Genomic DNA, 21363 nt, shown 5'->3' with positions numbered 1-21363 from the left:
AGTCGCATTCAGGATCAATGAATAATGGATGAACAAAATTTTGTGGCTTGCCCTATCAAAATTTTAGTGGCAAGTTCACGTGATTGCTACCACACCTATTAAACATTAAAAATTTAAAAAATTACAAAAATTAGTAACTTTAATTTAATTAGAAGTCAAAAATTTAGGTAATTATTCTCGAACTTTTTGCAGGACAACTAAAATAGAGTGACCCAACTTTTGTTTATTTTTTTCAGGGAAAAAGCTAACTGTAGACACCTCTCCTTTATTTTGAATTGCTGCAGCACTGGCACTAGTTTTAGGACCCGTAGTGTTTGGAATAAAGTTATAACTTTGACCTCCTGCTCTTGTTCCTATTTGCAGCTCCAATACATTTAAGAATTTGAAGTCTCTTGATTTTATTTGAACGTATGAACGAAAAGACTTGTGTGCTGTTATGTTGAATTCAATACAAGATGAATTTATCCACCTAAAAAATTTATAATAATTATCAGGAATATCGTGTGGTATAAGGCTCTCATGAACAAAAATATGTAGATTCTCACAGCTCAAAAACAGCCATAATTAGCTCAAGCTTTCATATAGGACAATAATATTTGACATAGCTCTTTTTCTATATATGCTGGCACACATAACAAGTTAATTAACAACATCATTGGTGCCTACCTGTAAGATGCTATCATGCCAGATCCATGCGATTGCCTCATCTGAAATGAATCTCCCATCCTCCTATCACCCGACAAGAACAAGTACCACTTCAGATCCCATCCTTTCTTTCTCTTTCTTCCTCCATTCACTCCGAGTGGTAACACTTTATCTAAATAAAGAAAGTCTAAAATGTCAACATGATAGTTACTGATTTGTATACTTGCTGCAACGAATACTGTATATTCGTCAAGGGAGGTATCAGTAATTGTGACTTTATCACCAGCAGAATAAAGCTTGCTCTCATCAAACCAATAAGCCCATTCAGATGAGCCGTTGCCAGGCTTTGGGAAATGAACGGTGACCTTTTAATGAGATATGCAAAGCATGATAATGAAGAATTAAGTGATTGAATGATTGAGTGAACAAAAATGTGAAAGATCATCAATTGAAAAGGCATACTTTTGGAGGCTGGCTAATTATCGGACAAACCAAAATGACACCACCTAACATGTAATTGTAAGTAGAAGGAAAAAATTCATCTTCAGCCTGTATGAAAAGGAGAGAGAGAGAGAGGGGGGGGGGGAGAGATAGAGATATGCAGGAATGATTATACAAGATTATAATGCTGACCTTATTAATGAAGTTTTGGTGAGGTGCCAGTGGTGTGATAGAACTAACATTAGTCTCAATTGCTTTAGTACCAACAGAAAGCAAATATGGCACTAACTGATAATGAATATCAACAAACCTACACGTATTATTTAATATTATATACCGGAAATGACACCTTCATTCTTATACTTTCTATAAATGTTCAAGGTTTCATTATCAAAAGTCCATGGGCGATGCTCCTTGTTCCCTCCATTCTCCATCAGTGGAGAGAAAGACCCTAACTGAGCCCAACGAATGAAAAGTTCTTTAGTACGACCAAGAGTCCCATCACCACTCCGATAACCTCCAATATCAGAACCAAAATTAGGATAACCTGAAATTATCATGAAAGATTCATGTGAAATACATGTACATACAAAGGTACAGTTTACAGCAAAAGCTACATCTATATCATTGCAGGGACAATCCCAAATATATCTATTTATATTTATTGTACCTGCCCAAGCTGACTGAAGGTATCTCTTAAGGGCATTCTCTAGCCCTTTAAAGGTAGGGTCTTGATCACCAACCCATCCTGACAGAACAACACGCTGTGGGCTATAGTCCAAGTACAATACATTTCCTAAACTAAAAGGAACAAGAAGATTATAATAATAGTAACAACATCCAAAGACTTCTCCAACTGCTTGAAAAGTACATATTGTGAAAGTCAAACAAATGTCACCTTTGTCACTGACTGCACTATTAAAACTGGCCAGCCTTTTTATATCTCATGGCTATTTCAAAATCAGTGTAGCAAGGCTTAAAGTTACAAACAAGTCAGGAGTTTTCTAGCAGCAACATAAGGTTGAGATTCTGCTTTTTCGCTGGTAATAATCTACAAGACTGAGCCCTTTAATGTTTTGCATTGTTTCTAGTAATAATTGTTTGAATAATATTCAGAAAATCATGTAGGCCCAAGTTCAACATCCAAATTATTATGCCTATATAATTCTATCCATTTCTAGTATAAAGGTGACTTTGAATAGTCCACAAGTGCAATTGTTTCTCAAACTTACGCATCAACAGGCCGAGACATGATGAGGGTATCCTTCCCAAGTACCTTTCGCGTGTAATCAAAGAAATCCGAATAGTAAGCATTAGAGTAATCCTTCCTGCTCACATAGCCACCTTTACCATGAGAGCCAATAATCTCAAGAACATACGGATCAGTCCCGTCACATTTCCATCCATCAATACCATACACAAATACCTTTAAGAGAGAGAGAGGGAGAAAATCATAAAAAGAAACTCGACAAGATTGCTTACATTTTGTAACTGATCGTGCCACCACTCAACAGCTTTAGGATTAGTATAATCTAGTAATCCTCCCTTGCCATGCCACCATGACAGAATGGCCTCTTCATCAACTCCATTCCTATTACATGCATACACAGAGAAGAACTTATGCATAATTACAAAGAGAAGCTAGAGATATGTAATAAATCCACTAATAGTATAATATCAACCTACTTCACCTTCACTTGTATGAATATGATACTGTACAGGGTTCTCCCCAGGATTGTGAAAAGATGGCTTTTTGCATAGGCGAACAATACAAAGGCTTGTTACGCTTGTTGCGCTCTTTACGTTGAAAATTAACAGTTCCAAGAAGAGCACTGTGCCTATTTTAGCGCTTTTAAGGAGGGCTTTGTATAACCCAGCGAAAACCCAGGTACCTTAGCAAGTATCCATTATCATGTGCATCTTGATAATTAGAGGAGTCAGTGTCTATCATTGAAGTGGCCCAGAGTATGACACTGATGTTTAAGGAATGAAAGGTCTGGATCATGTCATCAGGATCAGGATATTTATTGGGATCAAATATGAAATTATTATAACCAGTGGACCAGCCAGAGTCAAGGTCAACCGCGCCTACCTGGAGAAAGGAGATAAACAGGTAGCAGCAAGTTTAGAAATTTCTAGAGTGGTAGCAGCGATGCTAGACCTGGCTTTTCCACAAAGCATGCTAAAATGCTAAGTGAGCTAAAAAGCATGCTTCATGAGCTGACAAGCTTTATAGCACACAGGTTTAGGAGGAACTTTAAAAATTTAAATCTTTTGATATGAATTGCTACACAACGCTTGAAAATTTAAGAACATTAAAACGCATCAGAAAAAAAAATTTATAAAATGGAAAATTTTTTAATAGTCATTTTTAGCAAAATTTGGCCAAAAGACCCTGCACTATAACTTTGGCCAGAATTTTAATAACTTTAAAAATTCACAAAAAATTCAATTTTGATTGGATTCAGCTCAAACTTGCTACACAACATAATAGCATGTATATGTATCAGAAAAAAATTATAAAAGTTGAAAATTCTTTCCTAGCCATTTTTGCCAAAATTTGGCCAGTGACCCTGTACTATAGTACAGGGACTTTGGTTCAATTTTTGAGTAAGTTTAAAAATTCATTAAAAAATTAATTTTGATCGGAATTAGCTCAAACTTGCTACACAACATAATAGCATGTATATGTATCAGAAAAAATTATAAAAGTTGAAAATTCTTTCCTAGCCATTTTTGCCAAAATTTGGCCAGTGACCCTGTACTATAGTACAGGGACTTTGGTTCAATTTTTGAGTAAGTTTAAAAATTCATAAAAAAATTAATTTTGATCTCAAACTTGCTACACAACATAAGAGCATGTATGTGTATCAGAATAAATTATAAAAGTTGAGAATTCTTTCCTAGCCATTTTTGCCAAAATTTGGCCAATGACCCTGTACTATAGTACAGGGACTTTAGCTTGATTTTTGAGTAACTTTAAAAATTCATAAAAAATTTAATTTTGATCGAAATTAGCTCAAACTTGCTACACAACATAAGAGCATGTATATGTATCAGAAAAAATTATAAAAGTTGAAAATTCTTTCCAAGCTACTTATGGCAAAATTTGGCCAATGACCCTGTACTATAGTGCAGAGACTTTGGCTCAATTTTTGAGTAACTTTAAAAATTCATGGAAAATTCAATCTTAATCAGAATCAGCTCACACTTTCTACACAACATAAAAACACGCATATAAAAATCTAATAAAAATTCTACACTGGCTAGAATTCTTATCAGGTTTTGAGTTACATTATGTGTTCTTATGTTGTGTTGAGTCCCTTGCCCTGTTTGATGAAATTTGACAAAATACCAATACAGGTTATTGTGTCAATATTTCTGCACTATTTTTTTGATGATCGGCTCGCTAAGTGTAGGAATATCCACTCGCTTACTTTTATGTCATGTTTGAGATATTCCATAGCATATTCAATCATAGAGGACTGATTAGCTCTATCATTTGACAACCACACCCTACATAGATCTATACATACAAGCCAAGTCGCTTAGGAACCTCTTACCAGTGGTGGTGGGCCCATTCAGGGTATGGCGCTTCAGCTAGTGAAGCAGGTGCTACTATAAAGTCCTTTAGTTCTTGGGAATACACTAAAGGGACAAGAAAGAGAACAACAAACAGAGACATCATAACTGAGGGGACAGAGTTCAGCCACACCTTTTACATAAAAATAAAGTGAAAGTATAAATTTTGTTGTTAAAAACATACAAAAATTGTTTTAAAAACAATTATTAAAAAGTCTAGAAATAAATTATAATAGACACTAATTTTTAAAAAAGACTAATTATTGCACAATCACGATGATGAAATCAGCTGCTGAATGAGCTCTTTTGGAGGACGTTTGGGCTTTGGAGGGGCAACATCTACAGACAAAAATAAAAGAAAAGAAAAATTAACTTTTACATTATCTCTGTGACTGATTAACCTGGTCTGCTGATGCCTATCGAAGGCTGAGACTTAAGAAGAAATGGAGGGGGAGGAGTCAAAGTATTAGCACCTAATAATTACATGAATAATAATTATAAAGTACACATGTATAAAAGAGGTTATTGGTGTTTTTACCATCAGGTGATTCAATTGGTCGGCGTGATGGAGAGGGTGAGAGCGATCTTCTGTGATTCAACTGAACTTTCAATGAGTCACTGAGTGTGCAATGAACGACAAAAAACAATTACAATAATATTTGCACAATATTATAAATACATACCGTTCTGTCTGGATCTCCTGCAATAATCTAGTGGCCATTTCAGCTCTGCCTTCTGCATCGGCAAGCTATGGAGATGAGAAAGAAGAGTTGAAGTTGAAGTCATAATGTAAAGTCTACCTTGGCAGACATTGTAGGTGATCCATCATCTTTCTGTTTAGTATCTTCACTGTTGGTCGAAAGCCTTACAAAATAATAATAAAAATAATTTATAATTATTGTTTTATTCACTTTTCCTTCATGGATTTTCTCATTGCGATCATGTCGGACACAGCTTTCTCTTTTTCTGCCTGCAACTGTTTACGTCTTTCATCAGTCGTTTTAAGATTATCACTCAGTTCCTGTAGCTTAGACCGAGTCTCTTCTAACTCCTTCCTCAAAAGCTAAAATAAGCAAAACAAAGAGAATTAATTAATTAATTATTAATGAAATGAATTAGTGAATCCTAACTTTAGAGTCACTAGTCTGTTGTTCCAACTCTTTCTTCGTCTCTTCTAACCGTCCAATCAAATCGCTTCTCTCCAGCGAAAACTTTTCCTCCAATTCCTTAACTTCTTTGCTGTTCGACAACTTTAGGTTCTCTATCTGAACTTGAAGCTGAAGTTTTTCTTCTTTCAGCTCCAACTCGTCTACTGGGGATCGTTCCTTCTTCTGACTAGTTAAGTTAATGACAGCCTTCAAGCGATCTCTCTCTTTCTCGGTCTCTTCCAGTTTGACGGTCAGTTCCTTGACTTGAGTTTCGTTGTTTATCCGTAACTGTCTCTCTTCCGTCAGCCGCTCCATGATCTTCACTTGCTCCTCCTCTATCTCTTCCAATTCTTTCTATAAATAAAAAAGTAAAAAAAACTAGATGAAATTTAATAGAACAAAAATAAACACTAACAACATTATCTAATTTCACAGATGCATGCCAGAGTCAAATACTTTATAGTGGGAAATTTTGGAGGGACTAAAATTTGGTGAATTGCTGAATTTTGGTGATTGGCGGATATTAATTTGGCAAATTTGTAGCCATGTGCCATTGAGCATGCGTATAATGGTTCAAAATGGCAATTTTTATTTGGCAAAAGGATATCTAAACGCCAAATTCACCAAATTTAACTCCTTCCAAAATTTCCTACAATATGGTAAATGAACATGTGAAAAATTAGCAATTGCCCTTGTACAGTTTGAAGTTTTATGAGTTAATTTTTTTTAAATGCATTAAAATTGGAATATTTAGTATAAAAAAATACTTTAGCTGCTGTTCCTTCTTCTTGCCAGTGCTTTAAGTCTTCCTCTAATTCAGCAACAGACTCTTGTAAACTCTATATGACAGGATAAATCAATAATAATAATAATAATAATAATTATTATTATTATTATCTCTTACTGTATTTAGATCCTCTTTGTACTGGACTTGCGTTGATAGACTGTCATTAACTTGTTCCAATTTTACTTTAGAATCATCCAGTGCCAATATCTGTAAGCACATAAGAGTATAATATATTCCATGTACACATCATAAACTACTGACTCTGGTATGTGTGTAATACCTTTTCTTTTAACATTAGTATTTCATCATTTAATTGTTGTAAAATGTCTTCATTTTCTTCTTTGGTCTCCTCAAGTTTGTACTGCAAGAGTTTCCTTTGACCAGCAGCTGTTTCTAACTCATCCTCCAACTGAGTTACCTTACCCCTCAGGGCATCAACCTTAGAGCAAGAAGAAGAGGGATAAACTCAAGAATCACTCATAGCTAATGTTCAGCAATTACTTCAGCTTCAAGTAATGAGCTAACAACATCAGTCTTCTTACCAGCTGAAGGCTGAGAAACAGGACTTATACTGTAAAAGAGAGAGAGGAGAGAGACAGAGACAGAGACAGAGAGACAGAGAAACATAGAAGGGGCAAAAAGGAGAGGAGACATCATGCAACAGATCATAAGAGTAGATGAAAATGAAAATGAGCTAAATAGTAAATCTAAATCATTATTCTCAGAATTACCTGCTTTGTAAAGGTGAGTCATCAACAGAGCTGTCACTGCCTCTTCTGTTTGAAGTGGTAGAAGTTGCTGTGGAGACTCTCTTTCTACCAAAGAGACCCCCACCACTAGTAACACTACCCTTCCTTCCACCACCACTGACTGACCCTGAACTACTTATCATTGGAGAAGGAGGACCCTGTGAAAGAAGAAAGGAACTGGAACAAACTTCTCTCTGTCTCTCGATCTCTCTCCACTATCTCGATCTCTTTCTATATACATGCATATATATCATGTGTATCTCATGTGACAAGGAAATGGTTTCATTTTCAAATTTACATAGATAACATAGGAAAGCACACTAACTGTACTAATGGACCAAGTGTACTTTAATTGCATGATTATAAGAAATTAAAACTGAATGCACTCCACACACATGTACATATATGTACATGTATGTGGGTGGATCCAGATAGATAAGACCTATTGTCACACCCCCCCATAAAAAGGGCAGGGCAAATAATATCTATTAATAATTTTAACCTTCCCTGCTAGATTAATTATTACTTGAAGTTTAAATAATAATAATAATAATAATAATTTTTTTTTTATTTTGAATGATACTTACATGAATGCTGTGTGCTGTCTTGACTGTTGATTGTAACGCAGACATCCAATCAACTCTTTCAATTTCACTCTTTGCAGCAAAATTATAAACCCTCCCAGAAGAAACCTGTTCCAAAGAAACAGCACATGAATGTTTAAGTGAGTGCTAGGGACAACAACTAACCGTTAAATCAAAACCAAAGCCTTTCTTTGCTGCGCCTGCTATAGCAATCTGGTGCACTTCCTTAAGATCAATGGAGCCTTGAGGAGCATCGTCCTAAAGAAGAGAAATAGAGAGAATTAATATTATCATCATCATCATTATTATTAGCAAAAATAATGTGTACATCTCTTCTCTCTTTTCTCCCACTTAGCCATTAGCTAATGATAGCTAATGATGCAACCCAAGTAGGTTGTTTAAAGGAAAAAAACAATTAAGTATAAACAAACGAAGCTGTAAACATACACAAAGGGCTGTATTTAATAACAATTAAAAGATGAATAATGCTATAAATGGAATAAATAACAAAGATGTTTATGCAATTACATTAGAACATGTCATGTGGATTCAATAATAACAGCACCTTGTCTTTTTCCGATTTAAAATAAACAAGTTTTCCGTTTGAGAGTACAAAGTAACGATCACGCCAACCCTACAAAATATAATAAAAATAAATAAAATTTAATAATGGGTCGAGTGAGAGGGTGTGACATACATGTACATGTAAGCGTGTGTACATGTACAATGTACGTGTATTTTCTCATGTAAGGACTTGATATCTACCTTATTGTTTGGTCCCGTTTTAGACAACCAGCCTTCCTTTGTGCTAAAGTAAGCCTGTAATAAAAAAAAACATTTAACAGAGTAAAGGGCTAGGGAGAGGCTCGAAATAGGACCAATCTCTTTAAATGTACACTGAAAATTATACCTGGGGCTGCTGCCGGTCAGTCATAGCCTACGGGTTTCTCTCTGATAGCCTAGGGCCGGCTGGGGGACTAGGGAATGAGATTTAGCCTCGACTTTAGCACGTCTTAGCTCTAGAGATGTCTGAGATGAGCTCAATTCAGCTGCGAGGATCACGTGATCCCTAGCCCTTGTCACGTGGTAGACTTTTAACTCCTGGCCTGTTCCCTCCAATTTCTTCTCCGATTCTACTCTTTATTATTTGTTGGCCATGAGTGAGGGCAGACTAGTCAAGATGGAGGTCGATTACTCGGCCACAGTCGACGAAGTCTTGCCAGAGTGTCAGGAATTGGCCAAGGTAGTTTCATGGAAATGATCTTGTTATTATTTTTAAAAATACTCTCTACTTTTTTTAGGCTGGAGAAGTTAAGAAAGCATTCGAGAAACTTCTCTCAGTGGAAAAGAAAACAAGAATGGTGAGACTTGAATTATGTGGTTGATAGGGGCGTGGTCATAATTATGTAATAATTAATTAAATGCGTGGGTTGTTGCAGTCATAATGTTACATTTATTTTATGTATGTAGTCGGGTGATGCTCTCTCAACTGGGCGTGTTCTAAAGACTATAGTCCAGCTGTGCTTTGACCTAAGAGACTGGGACTCACTCAATGAGCATATAGTCCTGCTGTCAAAAAGAAGGGCACAGCTCAAGACTGTATGTATTCTGATTTTTATAATAATGAAAATGAAAGTGATTTATGTTTTGCAAAGGCTGTGGCGGCTATGGTCGAAGAGGCCTGCAAACTTGTTGATCAAACTCCGGACAAAGATACAAAACTGAAGCTCATTTCGACACTTCGAACAGTAACAGAAGGAAAAGTAAAAGAGATGATTGAAATATTTAAATTTTTATCTTTTTGCTCTTCTTCTCAGATATATGTGGAAGTACCAAGAGCAAGACTAACCATGGAATTAGCAAAGATGACGGAATCTGACGGCGACATTTCTAAAGCAGCCGACATTCTTCAAGAGCTACAAGTAAATGAAAATGAAAATTAAGAATAAAATGAAACCATGATAGAATAAAATCATACCTCAGCTTGTGGTCACTCTAGTTATAACATCATTAATTATCCAATTTATGATATCATTTCTCTCTGCAAGGTTGAGACCTACGGCTCAATGGAACGAGAAGAGAAGGTCTTGTTTGTCATAGAACAGATGAGGCTCTGTCTAGCAAAGAAGGATTACATCAGGGCTCAGATTATTAGTAAAAAAGTTAGCACTAAGTTTTTCCTTGGCGATACCGAGACTATACAGGTAAGATACTAATGAAATTCTATAGCATATGCATGCAAATAATTGGTCTCTCTCTTTCTTTTTAGGATTTAAAGCTCCGGTATTATCATCTAATGATCCAAATGTGTCAGCATAGCAAAAGCTATCTTGACATTTGTCGTCATTATCGTTCTATATTTGATACGCCTAAAGTCCAAGCTGAGGAACAAGCCTGGAAAGAGGTGGGTGAACCTTCAGTTAGCTAGTGCAATATAATTAAATGACATAAACATATTTTATACTATAATATTATATGCAGGCATTAAAGAATTCAGTCCTCTATGTATTACTTGCACCTCATAATAATGAACAATCCGACCTACTTCATCGAATTTATGAAGAGAAGAAATTGTCTATGATACCACTATATAAGTAAATTGAATATATATATATGTACATGTACATTTTTCTTGCCTATATTTATACTTGTCCTCTCTTTTTAGAACTTTAATGGAGTGCTTTCGTAGGCAAGAGCTCCTCAATTGGAGTATGTTTCAAGCCTCATATACTGCTGTGCTAAGAGAAGGCTTACCTGAAGAGCCAGCAACTGGTGTCTTTGCTGTTGGTACTGAAGAAGGTGATATGCACTGGAAAGACTTTGAAAAGAAACTTATTGAACATGTAAGATATACAGTCAATAGGAGAGAGATACACACACATAGAGGCAGTGTTTCCCACAAAGCATGCTAAATATAGCCCGTGGTTTTTCCAAAAAATGGCTCTGAAATCACCCATAATTTTTATTACATTTTCTGATACACATCAATATCCTTATACCGTACAAGATGATTATTGGTGGAAGTAATTTTTGGCAAATTTGCCTATGTAAAGCAATTTGCGGATTTTATATTGGCAATTTTGTGCCACGTGCCATTGAGCATGCTCGGATTGAAACAAATTGGCCAATTTTTGAAAAAATCCCTGTACTATAGCCCATGGTTTTTTCCAAAAAATGGCTCCAAAATCATCCCCAATTTTTATTAAATTTTCTGATACATATTGATGTCCTTATGCTATGTAGAAAGTTTGAGCTGTTTCTCACAAATATTTTTCGAGTTATGAGCATTTTTAAAAATGAGCCAATTTTTGAAAAATACCCAAGGCTATAGCCCATGGTTTTTTCCAAAAAATGGCTCTGAAATCAACCCCAATTTTTATTAAATTTTCTGATACATATTGATGTCCTTATGCTGTATAGAAAGTTTGAGCTGATTCTGACTTCAATTTTTAAAGTTATGACCATTTTTAAAAATTGGCCAATAATGGCGGATTTTATATTGGCAATTTCTTCATAGAACCACCAACCGCCAATATTGATTCCTCACCAATGAATCATTTTGTACAGTACTATGTAGAAAGTTTGAGCTGATTCCGACTAAGTTTCCTTTCCTTTATAGAATCTGTGTGTACTAGCTAAATATTATACCCGAATCTCCCTATCAAGACTATCTCAGTTACTATTACTCAATGAACAGGTGAGGAGTACAAATCAATATTTGCATACACTTCACTCGCTTTTACTCTCAGGAGTCTGAAGTATACATTTCAGACCTGGTAACCAAGAAGACTATATACGCACGTATCGACCGGCCGGCTGGTGTTGTTAGTTTTTCACAGACCCAGGACCCCAGCGAGATACTGAACGAATGGTCGACAAACCTGTCTAACCTGATGACATTGGTCAGTAAAACGACTCATCTTATTAATAAAGAAGAAATGGTCCATAGATTGGTCAAATGAAACTAGTTTTTTGTGTTTATTTATCTCTTTCTCTTTGCTTCTTTCTCTCTCTCTCTTCACCTGTCACTCATAATAATAATAATAATGTTATTATTAATAGGAATGCTGTATTTAATTAATATGTTATTAATTATTTTGGTAATGACTCAAGAAAGATAAACAGAATTGCATGTTCTTGTACTTATGCCCGAAAAATGTGTGCTTGATATTTCTGCATATTAATTTTTTTGCATTACTAAACTTTAGCATTATAAAGAGAAATTATATCTAGTTGGCACAAAATCCTCCATCTATGAGCAATGTCTCACAATTGATCATTGAACTGGAGTCACTCAGTAAGAACAGTATAGCCTTTACCACATCTTCCTCTTCTGTCAATGAAAAAGGAATTTTTAAAAGGCATTTATAAACTGTAGGTCTAATAATCTTCATTAGTGTATCATGCATCTCTTACCTGCAAATCTTCCAGTTGGTATTCTTTGTAAAACTGGTGTTGCTTTCTGAGGATTAGACCAAGCCTTCCTACCCATCTCGGTGTACACAACAGTAGGATTAACAGCATTCACTCTAATCTACACAAATAATGCACTAAATGAAGAGGGTTGTTATCAACTCTCACATTGTGTGGTCCTAATTCAACCCCCATCACTTTAGTAAGCATATCAAGGGCTGCTTTAGATGAGCCTGTAAGACATTATTGTACATCATAAAAATCTATTCATTCAATACAGATTACATTATTGTTTGCTGCATTTATATACTTACAGTAAGAGGTGTGGTCCTTCAATGCAACCTTTGATGCCATACTGGATACATTAACAATGGCACCACCTTTACCTCTGTCAATCATCCATTTAGCAACATACTGGTGGAGAAAGAAATAAGTTACAATTAATAAGAAGGATGGTACTGTACCTGTGACAAGAATAGCACTGCTTTGTGATTTACATTCATTACTCTAAGACATAGAAAAAGTTTTATAAATGGCATCTTATTATTGAATACTTTTCATATTCTTCTGGAGTGACTTCAAGAAAGCTTTGCAAAGATGTCACTCCTGCATTGTTGACCAGTAGATCAATAGGAGTGATTGACCATAGCTTTTCCCTTGTTGCTTGTAAATCAGCCACATCAACACAGACAGTAGTAATCCCAGGACACTGTGTATTACAATTAAAAATACAAGTATAGACGTGGAGGATATACCTCAGTTTTTAGTGTCTTTAGATCAGATTCTGTTCTGCTCAAAGCTACAACATCAGCTCCACACTCCACCAATGCTTTTGCTGTAGCTCTTCCTATGCCTGTCAATAATTGAGTTTATTAGGTGATAAATGTTCTTCCTGTCTTGCCTTTCCCTGCTCCTGTCACTAGAGCTTTCTTTCCTTTAAAATTATATCCAAAACTTTGAGCCGCCATAATTATTACTTGTGCAGCCAGCCACACCCTTAAAAAAAGTCTGTAACCGGAAATAACCACTTCCGGTTTCATTTCACTTCCGGTTTCGTTTTGACCACACCCAGAATTTTTAACCAAAAAATGGAGGGAGATTTTTAAAGATTTTAAAAATTATGAACTTGGAAGAGACTGTTGCTGCATTTGGTGACGATGAAATAGATTTAGGAGGTACTATAGAATACAGTCTAATGATAGCAAGGCAGCATGGGCTGGCTAGTACGCTTTCTTCACCTTTTCAATCAACTTTTGCCTCATCACCACAAGTAAGAAATATTATATATACATATAAACAGTACATTAATCTTGTTGCATTATATTAGGGAGTACTAAAAGAAGAGGATATCCCTTTACCTCTTAAATCTCCATCTCTTCAGTTGATATTGCTATTGAAAGAGATCACACAGTTAAGGGAAAGCATTGATCAGGTTGATACAATTTTTATGTGATAATTAAATTATAACTAAATATGATGTCAACACTTGATGTGTTGCTGTAATTAATAATTAGCAGTCTTTTACTGACTTTTCTTTTGTTTAGACAGATTACAAGCTAACCCAGCTGCTCCTCGATAAAGAATCCTCAGATTTGCTACACATTGACTCTTTAGGTACATAGTAGCGATGACACATTTTAAACTTTTAATAGTATATTTAATTAGATTCTAAACAGAAACAATTGGACGTTCTGACCGACTATTTTTCAGCTGTTGTTCAAAAAACATCAAAATTAGTGACACAATTGCAGAAAGTCAGTGCAGATTCATCACTGAAAGTTGAAGCATGTCATCATGAGTAAGAAAATCAACTACCTTTGTAAAATCTCTTATTTTTGTCTCTTTCCTTTTATATAATTGTTTTGTGTTTGTCATTTATCTGATATTTGTAGTGATGTTGTCACATCATTGTCACTGCTCGTCAACATTGTGAACAAACTGCCGGAGAACATTAAGAAATTAAATGCCATCAAACAATTCAAACTCAAGGATAACCCTGATGCAGTCAGTGCCAAAAAGAAATTGAAAAGAGATTTGTTGTTTGTTTTTTTTTTCAGGTTTCTCCATTATCAGAATCAGCAGAGCTACTTGTTGAGTGCAAAATAAATACTCAGAGACTTCAAAATCATTTGAATTTAAGATTGAAGAAACAAGAGCAATAGTCCTATTATTTTTTAAAATAATAAAACCATGTTTTAATAACTTTAGTCACTCCCACTCCGCTTTTCCATATCTGGTTAACAAAAAGAAAAAAGATATCGTCTTATCTCCTTTGCTGGATAACAGTTCTTGTTGACAGTCTACGCGCAGCCTGTTAGGAGAGGAAGATCATGTGTAAGTTAATCTCTATGTAGCTCTTTAACATCAACGCGTGGGGCTTCAAACAAAAAGGGTTTTGAATCATCGTCTCCCGTAGAAATTATGACACTAATGTTTACTTATGAGCATAGCTATCGTATCCTGGCTTATTTGCAATGTTTAACCTTTAGAATAGGCTCTGGTTTTATTAAAGAATGAGGAGATTAAGTATCAAATGGCTTGTTTATAATATTATTGCTTTTTAAAAGTGAAAAGTGATTCTAAGTGAGTGTGAAGTGCTATAAATTGTTATTTTGTGATGTTTTCGTCTTACATGCTAATTGTTTTGCCTTGAGGTTATATCATATTTCTTATGTGAATACTAATGTCTGATAATGTTTTTAAAGCCTTTTTTCCCTTTAATGTGAGGGTGGTATAATTTATTAAGCCAGAGTTTGTCTTGATTAATTTTGACATCAATAAATGTTTATGAAAACGGTAAAAACAACCAACCACAGTTATTTTCTCCTTATAATCCACCTCTTCATTTAAAATGTCTTTTATACATTCTATAGCTTGTGACGACTGTTGTAAGAGATGCTGTTATAGCACGCCATTCTATGCACTCTTTGCTCTCATTATGATGAGTATTGGAGCTATTGGCTTTGTAGTGTCAGCAGTATACGGTATTGTCACCATTAGCACCACTTCTGTCCTCTCACAGAAGTAAATAACTTGTTATGGTTGAAATGAGAGGGAAAGTTTGTGGATAGAGGGTTTTATTATGATAGCTTAAAATTATATTATCTCTTATTCTTATAGTGTGGTTATTTTTGCTCCTGTCATTGGTGGAATCATCATATTAACAATCTTCCCAATACTCTTCTCTACCATAATGTCCTACTGTGTAACTGGTTACATAAGGGATGAGCTCTTTGCTAGTATTGTCAAGAAATTCATTGGGCCTGTCTGCAGTTTCTGTGTAAGTATGTAGCTTTAGCTTTTTGTTATTTTCATTTGTTTTTTGCTTTCAATATTTGTGCATTTTCTAAACACTAGTATTTGCCCTGCATAATAAACTCATCAAACCACAATCAAAATGTATTTCCATTGGGAGACAGCTCAAATAGCAAATGTTTAATAGTTGCTTGGATTGCTAGTATAGCACATAGAATCTCTATTAATTCAATGTTATGTATATGCTTGCAATTATGTATAATTATAAATTTATTACAGTACAGAATACCTAATAGACGAAATGATAATGTACTTATTAATACTTTTAAAGGAAGCTATGTACAAACAAACTTGTCATATTAATAATACACTTAGAGACAACAGTGCTAATATAGACTAACGACATATAAACCAATTAAAGGATTTGTTGGTCATAGAAATGTGCATGCACTTACAAAGCTGATTAGACTGTTACATGTTTAGATATTTGTATACACACACATGTGAACACACCCATGCAGGCATACACACAGATCTCTCTCTCTATAGGAGATGTATAGTTATTATTATACATACATCTTATTGTTTGTATTATCAATTAGTTATAATATTACACAAATATGTGATGTATTCCCAGTCCGCTGGATGGTTACAGCTGCCATAATGATTGCACATTTTTGCCATTGTTTGTTTGTTTAGTACACAAAATAATCCAATGGTTACTATTTATACACCAAATTGCTCTTTCTCACAGCTCTCACTTTAATTCCTACTACTAATTCTCTCTCGATCCTCTTCCCCTCCTTTAGTCTGTAGGTCTTAATTTGATGTGTCTTTGTTTCTGGTTGTTGCTCACGGTTGCTCTCAGTGCGTTGTTGACTGTATCAGTCCAGCTGAGGCTAGCTTGCAACGAAGAATCCATTGAATGCCTGCCTAGTACCAGTAAGTAATGAACTTATACAAGTATAGTAATTATTGTACTTCATAGACTATACATTTATTAATCAAGTATGTGGTTCTGATTTGGCAGAGCTCTGTGACAAGGTAATAATAGGAATAATTAATGAATTACGTATTACCCTATGGTATAGGGTAATGATGCTGGAGTAGCTTTTGTTGTTACACTAATATTTACTCTCATCATCATCTTTGCAATGGTAAGTCTAATATTATACGTAGTATTTAATGGTTGTTTTTTTTAAGGTGTTGACACTTATGATACAGAGTGCCAACTATGTCAACGCTAGAGAGAATATGGAGTATAGAAGATCATACCAACCGCGTAATGTCCCCAATAGCAGTGAATATGCAATGAAGAATGTTCACTGATGATGATTAATAATATATAATATTAGCATGAATGTACTGACTGACTTTTAACAGCTGACTGGACTATTGTTATTACTCTTTTCTTTTCTATTTCCCCCAAAAAACTGATTTTTTTCTAATGACTCAATATTATTATTGTTATTGTTTATTATTATTATTACTAATCAAACATGCCATGAATTGTATTTGCTAATGTAATTCTTTTGTGTTTTAAACACTTTTAAATTTGTTCCTCATTACGAATGATCCACTATGTGTGATTATTTTTGTCTATTTTTTTCAATAAATATAAAAACCCCAGTACTCAAAAGTATATGTATTGTCTGTATAGCAATCGTTGTATTGTGTTTTTTACCTATAGAATTTAGTTCATCTTAAACTCTTTCCACTTCAAATCCTTTCTTTCTTCAATACTGGTATTACTGTCAATATTGAGTTCCAAGGCATTCAGAGAAGAGAGGAGTTCCTTTGATCTATCATCAGTTAGTGAAGCCATCAACAATTCATCTCTCACTAAACTAATGTTTGAATGATTGACAAAGTTAGCAGAAATGGCTAAAGATGCTTCCAGATTATCGACCTGTAATAGAAATAGATTTGTCACATGTCCAAATAATGCAAAAATTGTAATTAGAACAAGCCCAAATTTTTTACATAGCACAGTGTCAGAAAATTTAACTAAAATTAAGGGCCAATTTTTGGAAAGAACCATATGCTACAGCCATTCTTTTTTTAATTGGCTCATTTTTGAAAATGCCCATAACACAAAAAGTACTTATTGGAATCAGTTCTACACAGCATAAGGACATCAATATGTATCAGAAAATGTAATAAAAATTTAAGATAAATTTTTAACCATTTTTTGAAAAAAAACTCATGGGTCATATAGATAGATCTAGCCTTGCTTTTTTCAATTAGCTGATTTTTTAAAATGGCCATAACTCAAAAAATATTTGTCGAAAACAGCTCAAACTTGCTACACAGCATAGGGACATCAATATGTATCAGAAAATGTAATAAAAATTTGGGGTGATTATTGAGCCATTTTTTGGAAAAAAACATGGGCTATATAGCCTTTGCTTTTTTCAAAAATTGGCCAATTTTAAAAAATGGCCATAACTTGAAAAAAAATTGTTGGAAACAGCTCAAACTTGCTACACAGCATAAGGACATCAATGTGTATCAGAAAATGTAATAAAAATTTGAGGTGATTTTGAAGCCATTTTTTGGAAAAACCATGGGCTAGATCTATAATAGCCTAAAACTTGGCTCATTTTAAAATCATCATAACTCAAGCAATTTTTATTTTATTAAAACCAGCTTGAACTTATACATAGCATCTAGATAACATAAGGAAAAAGTTGAGGGCCCAATTCTTGAAAAAAATATTATCATAATTTTTACTTGATGTGGTGAGCCTGCTGGAACAAACAGAACCTCTCCTGGCTCAAGGATGCATTCCATTGGATGTGTCATTGCAACCAGAGGATAATCCCCTTTGCTGTTCTTCCCAGTGAGAGGTTAAATACTGGATCAGATGAATGAAAGTGATATTGTGGTGATTACATCTAATCATGCAAGCACTGTGAACAATAACCACAGTTAACCATTGATAACCACAGTTGATGGTGGGCATCCACTATGCAACTTTTTTGCCAGTGCCTTTGATGTGGATGAAGACATGGTCCTCTTAATAAAAAGGTGAGGCAAACATTCAAAAGACAATGGAAGAAATTAATGCCAAGCATCCTCCTCAACAAGGCTGATGATTGTACTGAAATCATTGCTCTTCCTGTTTGCATTCTCAACATTGAAATGCCTCAATCACTCAGTGAGAGAATTGAATTTTCAAATTTTAATACTAGAGAAGAGGAACTGTCCACTTTTCAGTATGAAATGAACACTGATATTATGATTATTGATTTGGAGGAAGACAAAAATGATAAAAACTGTGAGACAGTAATTATAAATAAGTGATTGTAATTATCATTTTATCGTCATCCCAATTCTCATTTTATTAGGAAATTAACTTTGCTGACGAGACAAAGAAATTAATTTAGTAGGTTATTATCATAATTATATGTTGCAAAAATTATAATACTTATAATAGATCTACATATATCTCTATTGCAAACAGTTAGGAAACATGAGTGATATGGAATGATTATTTGTCATTTTTAACATCTGTGGACTCTACTCATGCTAATCCAACAAATTGTGACAAGCATTCCATCTAACTAAATCTACAATTTGTTAAATTTGTTATCATAAAAGCTTTGCCACATGAAAGTGTTTCCATAGTTTCAAAGGATCTAAAATGATGCTTATGATGTGGTATGGATCATTGCTTCTTTTCTTTTTGCTAAAAAGTAAGCTGTTGTTAATACTTTTGCCATTACAAAATAAATTCAGTTAGCTATAGTTCAGATGAATGCACAGAAAGGTTTATGGAGCTTTCATTACTAAACTACACAGCAGAAAGAATAGGAATAGATCCAACTGAAACCTACATGTATGCTGGTAATAATACACTAAGAGTCCTTCAAGAGTATCAGTTCAATTGTTCATCTTCTAATATAACCAGTCTTATATTGGGCATTAATATAAGGAGAAGCGGTAGGGACCGTAAACTATTTCCTGGTGTTCGAGTCTTTAGACCTAATGGCAGTGCATCAAAGAAATATTCTCTAGTGACTGGTAGCGAGAGATCTGTTTATTACTCTACCTCTAATGTCAGTACTGATACTGGAGGGTATGAATATCCACTCAATCCTCCTATACCAGTAATGAGCGGAGACCTGTTAGCTGTATCACAACCGGAATTGGCAAACAGTGTTGTTAGAATCTATTTTACTAGTACTGAGGGCATCAGATTCATCAGCAGCCAAAACATATCCATTGGGTCTTCTTCAACTGTTAATTTTAATGATTCTGTTGACGACCAGTTGATATTAGTATATCCAGTAACAGGTAAGACACACACTCACTGTATCATTGAATTATTTTACTATCATTAGATGGATACTGTGTTAATAGTACCAATTCAATCAATACTTCATTTATTAAAGAGAAAGCACTTGAAGCACAAATATCACAAAGGATTCCTGTCGAAAGGCAATTCCTTTTTCCAGAGGTTAATTTCAAATGCAATGGATCAGTTTTAAAATGGGTTTTTGGAGGCAAGCGCATCAATCAGGAACCTCCAGAACACATCGAATTACAAGTATGGCGCAAAATAGGCAATAATTACACTAAAATAGGATTTAGTTTAGTTAATGCTAATACAATGATTGGTACTAATCTCTATGAGTTTATTCCTCAGACTCCACTGCAGTTCCAGGAAGGAGACATATTTGGCATTTATCAAGGTAATAGATCTAGATTTCTTTATGACCAAAAGTATAATGGCCCAGAAAACTTACGCAGCATTGGAACTCTCAACTCTCCTCCACAAACAATTAGTACAGGAGAACTTAAAGATAGCGGTAACGATTTCCCATTAGTCACTGTGGAAATAAGTAATATGCCCACAACTAGTGCACGTCCTCCCTCCGTCCCTCCCTCCCCCTCTCACTCCCTACCAAACAACAAGGTTCTAATCACTATTCTACCACTAACTGTCCTATTGATATTAGCTGGAGTGCTTACTGCTGCATTGTTAATTACTATAACTGTCTATTGCATAAAAAAAAAAAAGAAGGGAAAAACAAATAGTAGGAGTTTTCCAAATAATGACAGTTTAAGTATCTTCAGAACCTCTATAAATTTTGGTACTTCTAATCCTTTATATGACAATCCAGATGGTATGAAAATCATATTTTATAATATTCACATATGCAATGTTAACTTTTAATATACAGGTGTGTATGAGCCAACAATGCCAGTTCCTTATCCTCAAATTCCTTTACCTCCAATACCAAATGAGGATCCAGATGTTGTTGTAGAGGCATACAAACAACCTAATGAAGGAGTTTATGAAGCTGGATTAGCCACTACAGCTGTGTATCCCACAGTGAGTGACCACAATTAATTGCATTGTAAACATGGAATGCAAATGAGTTCAAATATTTGAATACAATAGTACTAATGTTTTGAACAATGTTTTAATGCAGGATACGATTGAAAGTGCTTATAGTACACTAAATAGGAATGAGCCCAATGCTGTGAGTTAGTATATACAGTGAATTTACCAAATATAATATAATTTATTATAATTGTGCTTTTATAGTTTCATGAAAGAGAACAACTACATGTAAATAGTGCTACAATTGAAGAGGAACATTTGCATGAGGTAGTCTGCATGCATAAACACACTAATATCGAATTTGTACAGGATAAAAAAGACTTACTTTTAAAAAGTAAACAAGAGTTTTTTATCGAAGAGCCTGATTACTGGGAACCAGAAGAAGACTATGGTGGCATATACCAAC

At 34.7% G+C, this 21363-nt stretch overlaps 6 protein-coding genes across 6 annotated transcripts; 3 read left to right on the top strand and 3 right to left on the bottom strand.

Annotated features, from left to right (window-relative positions):
* Window positions 1-74: 74 nt before the first annotated feature.
* LOC109580463 (alpha-xylosidase-like) lies at window positions 75-4800 on the bottom strand. Its single transcript, XM_019993656.1, has 12 exons — window positions 4650-4800; window positions 4524-4602; window positions 2979-3178; window positions 2569-2677; window positions 2319-2512; window positions 1757-1887; window positions 1450-1633; window positions 1279-1396; window positions 1108-1194; window positions 869-1010; window positions 667-817; window positions 75-469 (listed from the first exon to the last, which is right to left on the bottom strand). Exons 1-12 carry the CDS (start codon window positions 4772-4774, stop codon window positions 172-174), a joined length of 1818 nt encoding a protein of 605 aa, XP_019849215.1. The 5' UTR covers window positions 4775-4800; the 3' UTR covers window positions 75-171.
* A 15-nt stretch (window positions 4801-4815) lies between these two features.
* Window positions 4816-8972, bottom strand: LOC100636235 (filament-like plant protein 1). The gene is made up of 17 exons (XM_019993657.1): window positions 8847-8972; window positions 8702-8755; window positions 8502-8570; window positions 8102-8194; window positions 7940-8044; window positions 7335-7510; window positions 7105-7174; window positions 6884-7042; window positions 6721-6810; window positions 6584-6655; window positions 5799-6170; window positions 5580-5731; window positions 5469-5532; window positions 5352-5416; window positions 5207-5286; window positions 5070-5141; window positions 4816-5007 (listed from the first exon to the last, which is right to left on the bottom strand). The coding sequence occupies exons 1-17, from the start codon at window positions 8868-8870 to the stop codon at window positions 4940-4942; spliced, it is 1785 nt and encodes a 594-aa protein (XP_019849216.1). The 5' UTR covers window positions 8871-8972; the 3' UTR covers window positions 4816-4939.
* Window positions 8973-9006: 34 nt separating this feature from the next.
* LOC100636108 (26S proteasome non-ATPase regulatory subunit 12-like) lies at window positions 9007-12058 on the top strand. Its single transcript, XM_019993658.1, has 11 exons — window positions 9007-9179; window positions 9238-9297; window positions 9407-9535; window positions 9592-9699; window positions 9754-9858; window positions 9985-10140; window positions 10206-10340; window positions 10418-10530; window positions 10602-10779; window positions 11556-11633; window positions 11686-12058. Exons 1-11 carry the CDS (start codon window positions 9093-9095, stop codon window positions 11896-11898), a joined length of 1362 nt encoding a protein of 453 aa, XP_019849217.1. The 5' UTR covers window positions 9007-9092; the 3' UTR covers window positions 11899-12058.
* Window positions 12059-12116: 58 nt separating this feature from the next.
* LOC100635980 (L-xylulose reductase-like) lies at window positions 12117-13336 on the bottom strand. The gene is made up of 8 exons (XM_003384475.3): window positions 13251-13336; window positions 13105-13202; window positions 12904-13058; window positions 12814-12856; window positions 12664-12763; window positions 12518-12582; window positions 12353-12470; window positions 12117-12269 (listed from the first exon to the last, which is right to left on the bottom strand). Exons 1-8 carry the CDS (start codon window positions 13315-13317, stop codon window positions 12166-12168), a joined length of 750 nt encoding a protein of 249 aa, XP_003384523.1. The 5' UTR covers window positions 13318-13336; the 3' UTR covers window positions 12117-12165.
* Window positions 13337-13402: 66 nt separating this feature from the next.
* Window positions 13403-14566, top strand: LOC100632739 (uncharacterized). The gene is made up of 6 exons (XM_003384449.2): window positions 13403-13619; window positions 13677-13781; window positions 13894-13963; window positions 14015-14147; window positions 14242-14353; window positions 14407-14566. Exons 1-6 carry the CDS (start codon window positions 13470-13472, stop codon window positions 14509-14511), a joined length of 675 nt encoding a protein of 224 aa, XP_003384497.1. The 5' UTR covers window positions 13403-13469; the 3' UTR covers window positions 14512-14566.
* A 14-nt stretch (window positions 14567-14580) lies between these two features.
* Window positions 14581-17186, top strand: LOC100635853 (uncharacterized). Its single transcript, XM_003384474.3, has 7 exons — window positions 14581-14683; window positions 15223-15373; window positions 15470-15629; window positions 16414-16546; window positions 16593-16648; window positions 16696-16761; window positions 16808-17186. Exons 1-7 carry the CDS (start codon window positions 14680-14682, stop codon window positions 16931-16933), a joined length of 696 nt encoding a protein of 231 aa, XP_003384522.1. The 5' UTR covers window positions 14581-14679; the 3' UTR covers window positions 16934-17186.
* The last annotated feature ends 4177 nt before the right edge of the window (window positions 17187-21363 follow it).

This window comes from Amphimedon queenslandica, unplaced genomic scaffold (genome assembly GCF_000090795.2).
Source record: "Amphimedon queenslandica unplaced genomic scaffold, v1.1 AMPQUscaffold_13490, whole genome shotgun sequence".
Taxonomy (NCBI): domain Eukaryota; kingdom Metazoa; phylum Porifera; class Demospongiae; order Haplosclerida; family Niphatidae; genus Amphimedon; species Amphimedon queenslandica.
This window is presented reverse-complemented; position numbering and strand designations above follow the sequence as displayed.

Bases quoted from the DNA above. Each gene is read 5' to 3' on its own strand.
- LOC109580463 (XM_019993656.1), bottom strand. From the start codon at position 4,774: ATGATGTCTCTGTTTGTTGTTCTCTTTCTTGTCCCTTTAGTGTATTCC. The intron at 1,397-1,449 runs GTATAAGAATGA...TAATACGTGTAG, and splicing joins ACCTTGAACATTTATAGAAA to GTTTGTTGATATTCATTATC. The intron at 470-666 runs GTAGGCACCAAT...TAAATTTTTTAG, and splicing joins GGCATGATAGCATCTTACAG to GTGGATAAATTCATCTTGTA.
- LOC100636235 (XM_019993657.1), bottom strand. From the start codon at position 8,870: ATGACTGACCGGCAGCAGCCCCAG. The intron at 6,811-6,883 runs GTATTACACACA...ATGTGCTTACAG, and splicing joins TACTAATGTTAAAAGAAAAG to ATATTGGCACTGGATGATTC. The intron at 6,171-6,583 runs GTATTTTTTTAT...TTTTATTTATAG, and splicing joins AAGAAGGAACAGCAGCTAAA to AAAGAATTGGAAGAGATAGA.
- LOC100636108 (XM_019993658.1), top strand. From the start codon at position 9,093: ATGAGTGAGGGCAGACTAGTCAAGATGGAGGTCGATTACTCGGCCACA. The intron at 9,298-9,406 runs GTGAGACTTGAA...TTATGTATGTAG, and splicing joins TGGAAAAGAAAACAAGAATG to TCGGGTGATGCTCTCTCAAC. The intron at 10,780-11,555 runs GTAAGATATACA...TTTCCTTTATAG, and splicing joins AAAAGAAACTTATTGAACAT to AATCTGTGTGTACTAGCTAA.
- LOC100635980 (XM_003384475.3), bottom strand. From the start codon at position 13,317: ATGGCGGCTCAAAGTTTTGGATATAATTTTAAAGGAAAGAAAGCTCTA. The intron at 12,857-12,903 runs GTATTCAATAAT...TCTATGTCTTAG, and splicing joins ACTCCAGAAGAATATGAAAA to AGTAATGAATGTAAATCACA. The intron at 12,764-12,813 runs GTACAGTACCAT...TTTCTCCACCAG, and splicing joins CAGTGCTATTCTTGTCACAG to TATGTTGCTAAATGGATGAT.
- LOC100632739 (XM_003384449.2), top strand. From the start codon at position 13,470: ATGAACTTGGAAGAGACTGTTGCTGCATTTGGTGACGATGAAATAGAT. The intron at 13,782-13,893 runs GTTGATACAATT...TCTTTTGTTTAG, and splicing joins TAAGGGAAAGCATTGATCAG to ACAGATTACAAGCTAACCCA. The intron at 14,354-14,406 runs GTCAGTGCCAAA...TTTTTTTTTCAG, and splicing joins TCAAGGATAACCCTGATGCA to GTTTCTCCATTATCAGAATC.
- LOC100635853 (XM_003384474.3), top strand. The intron at 16,649-16,695 runs GTAATAATAGGA...CCTATGGTATAG, and splicing joins TGGCAGAGCTCTGTGACAAG to GGTAATGATGCTGGAGTAGC. The intron at 16,762-16,807 runs GTAAGTCTAATA...GTTTTTTTTAAG, and splicing joins TCATCATCATCTTTGCAATG to GTGTTGACACTTATGATACA.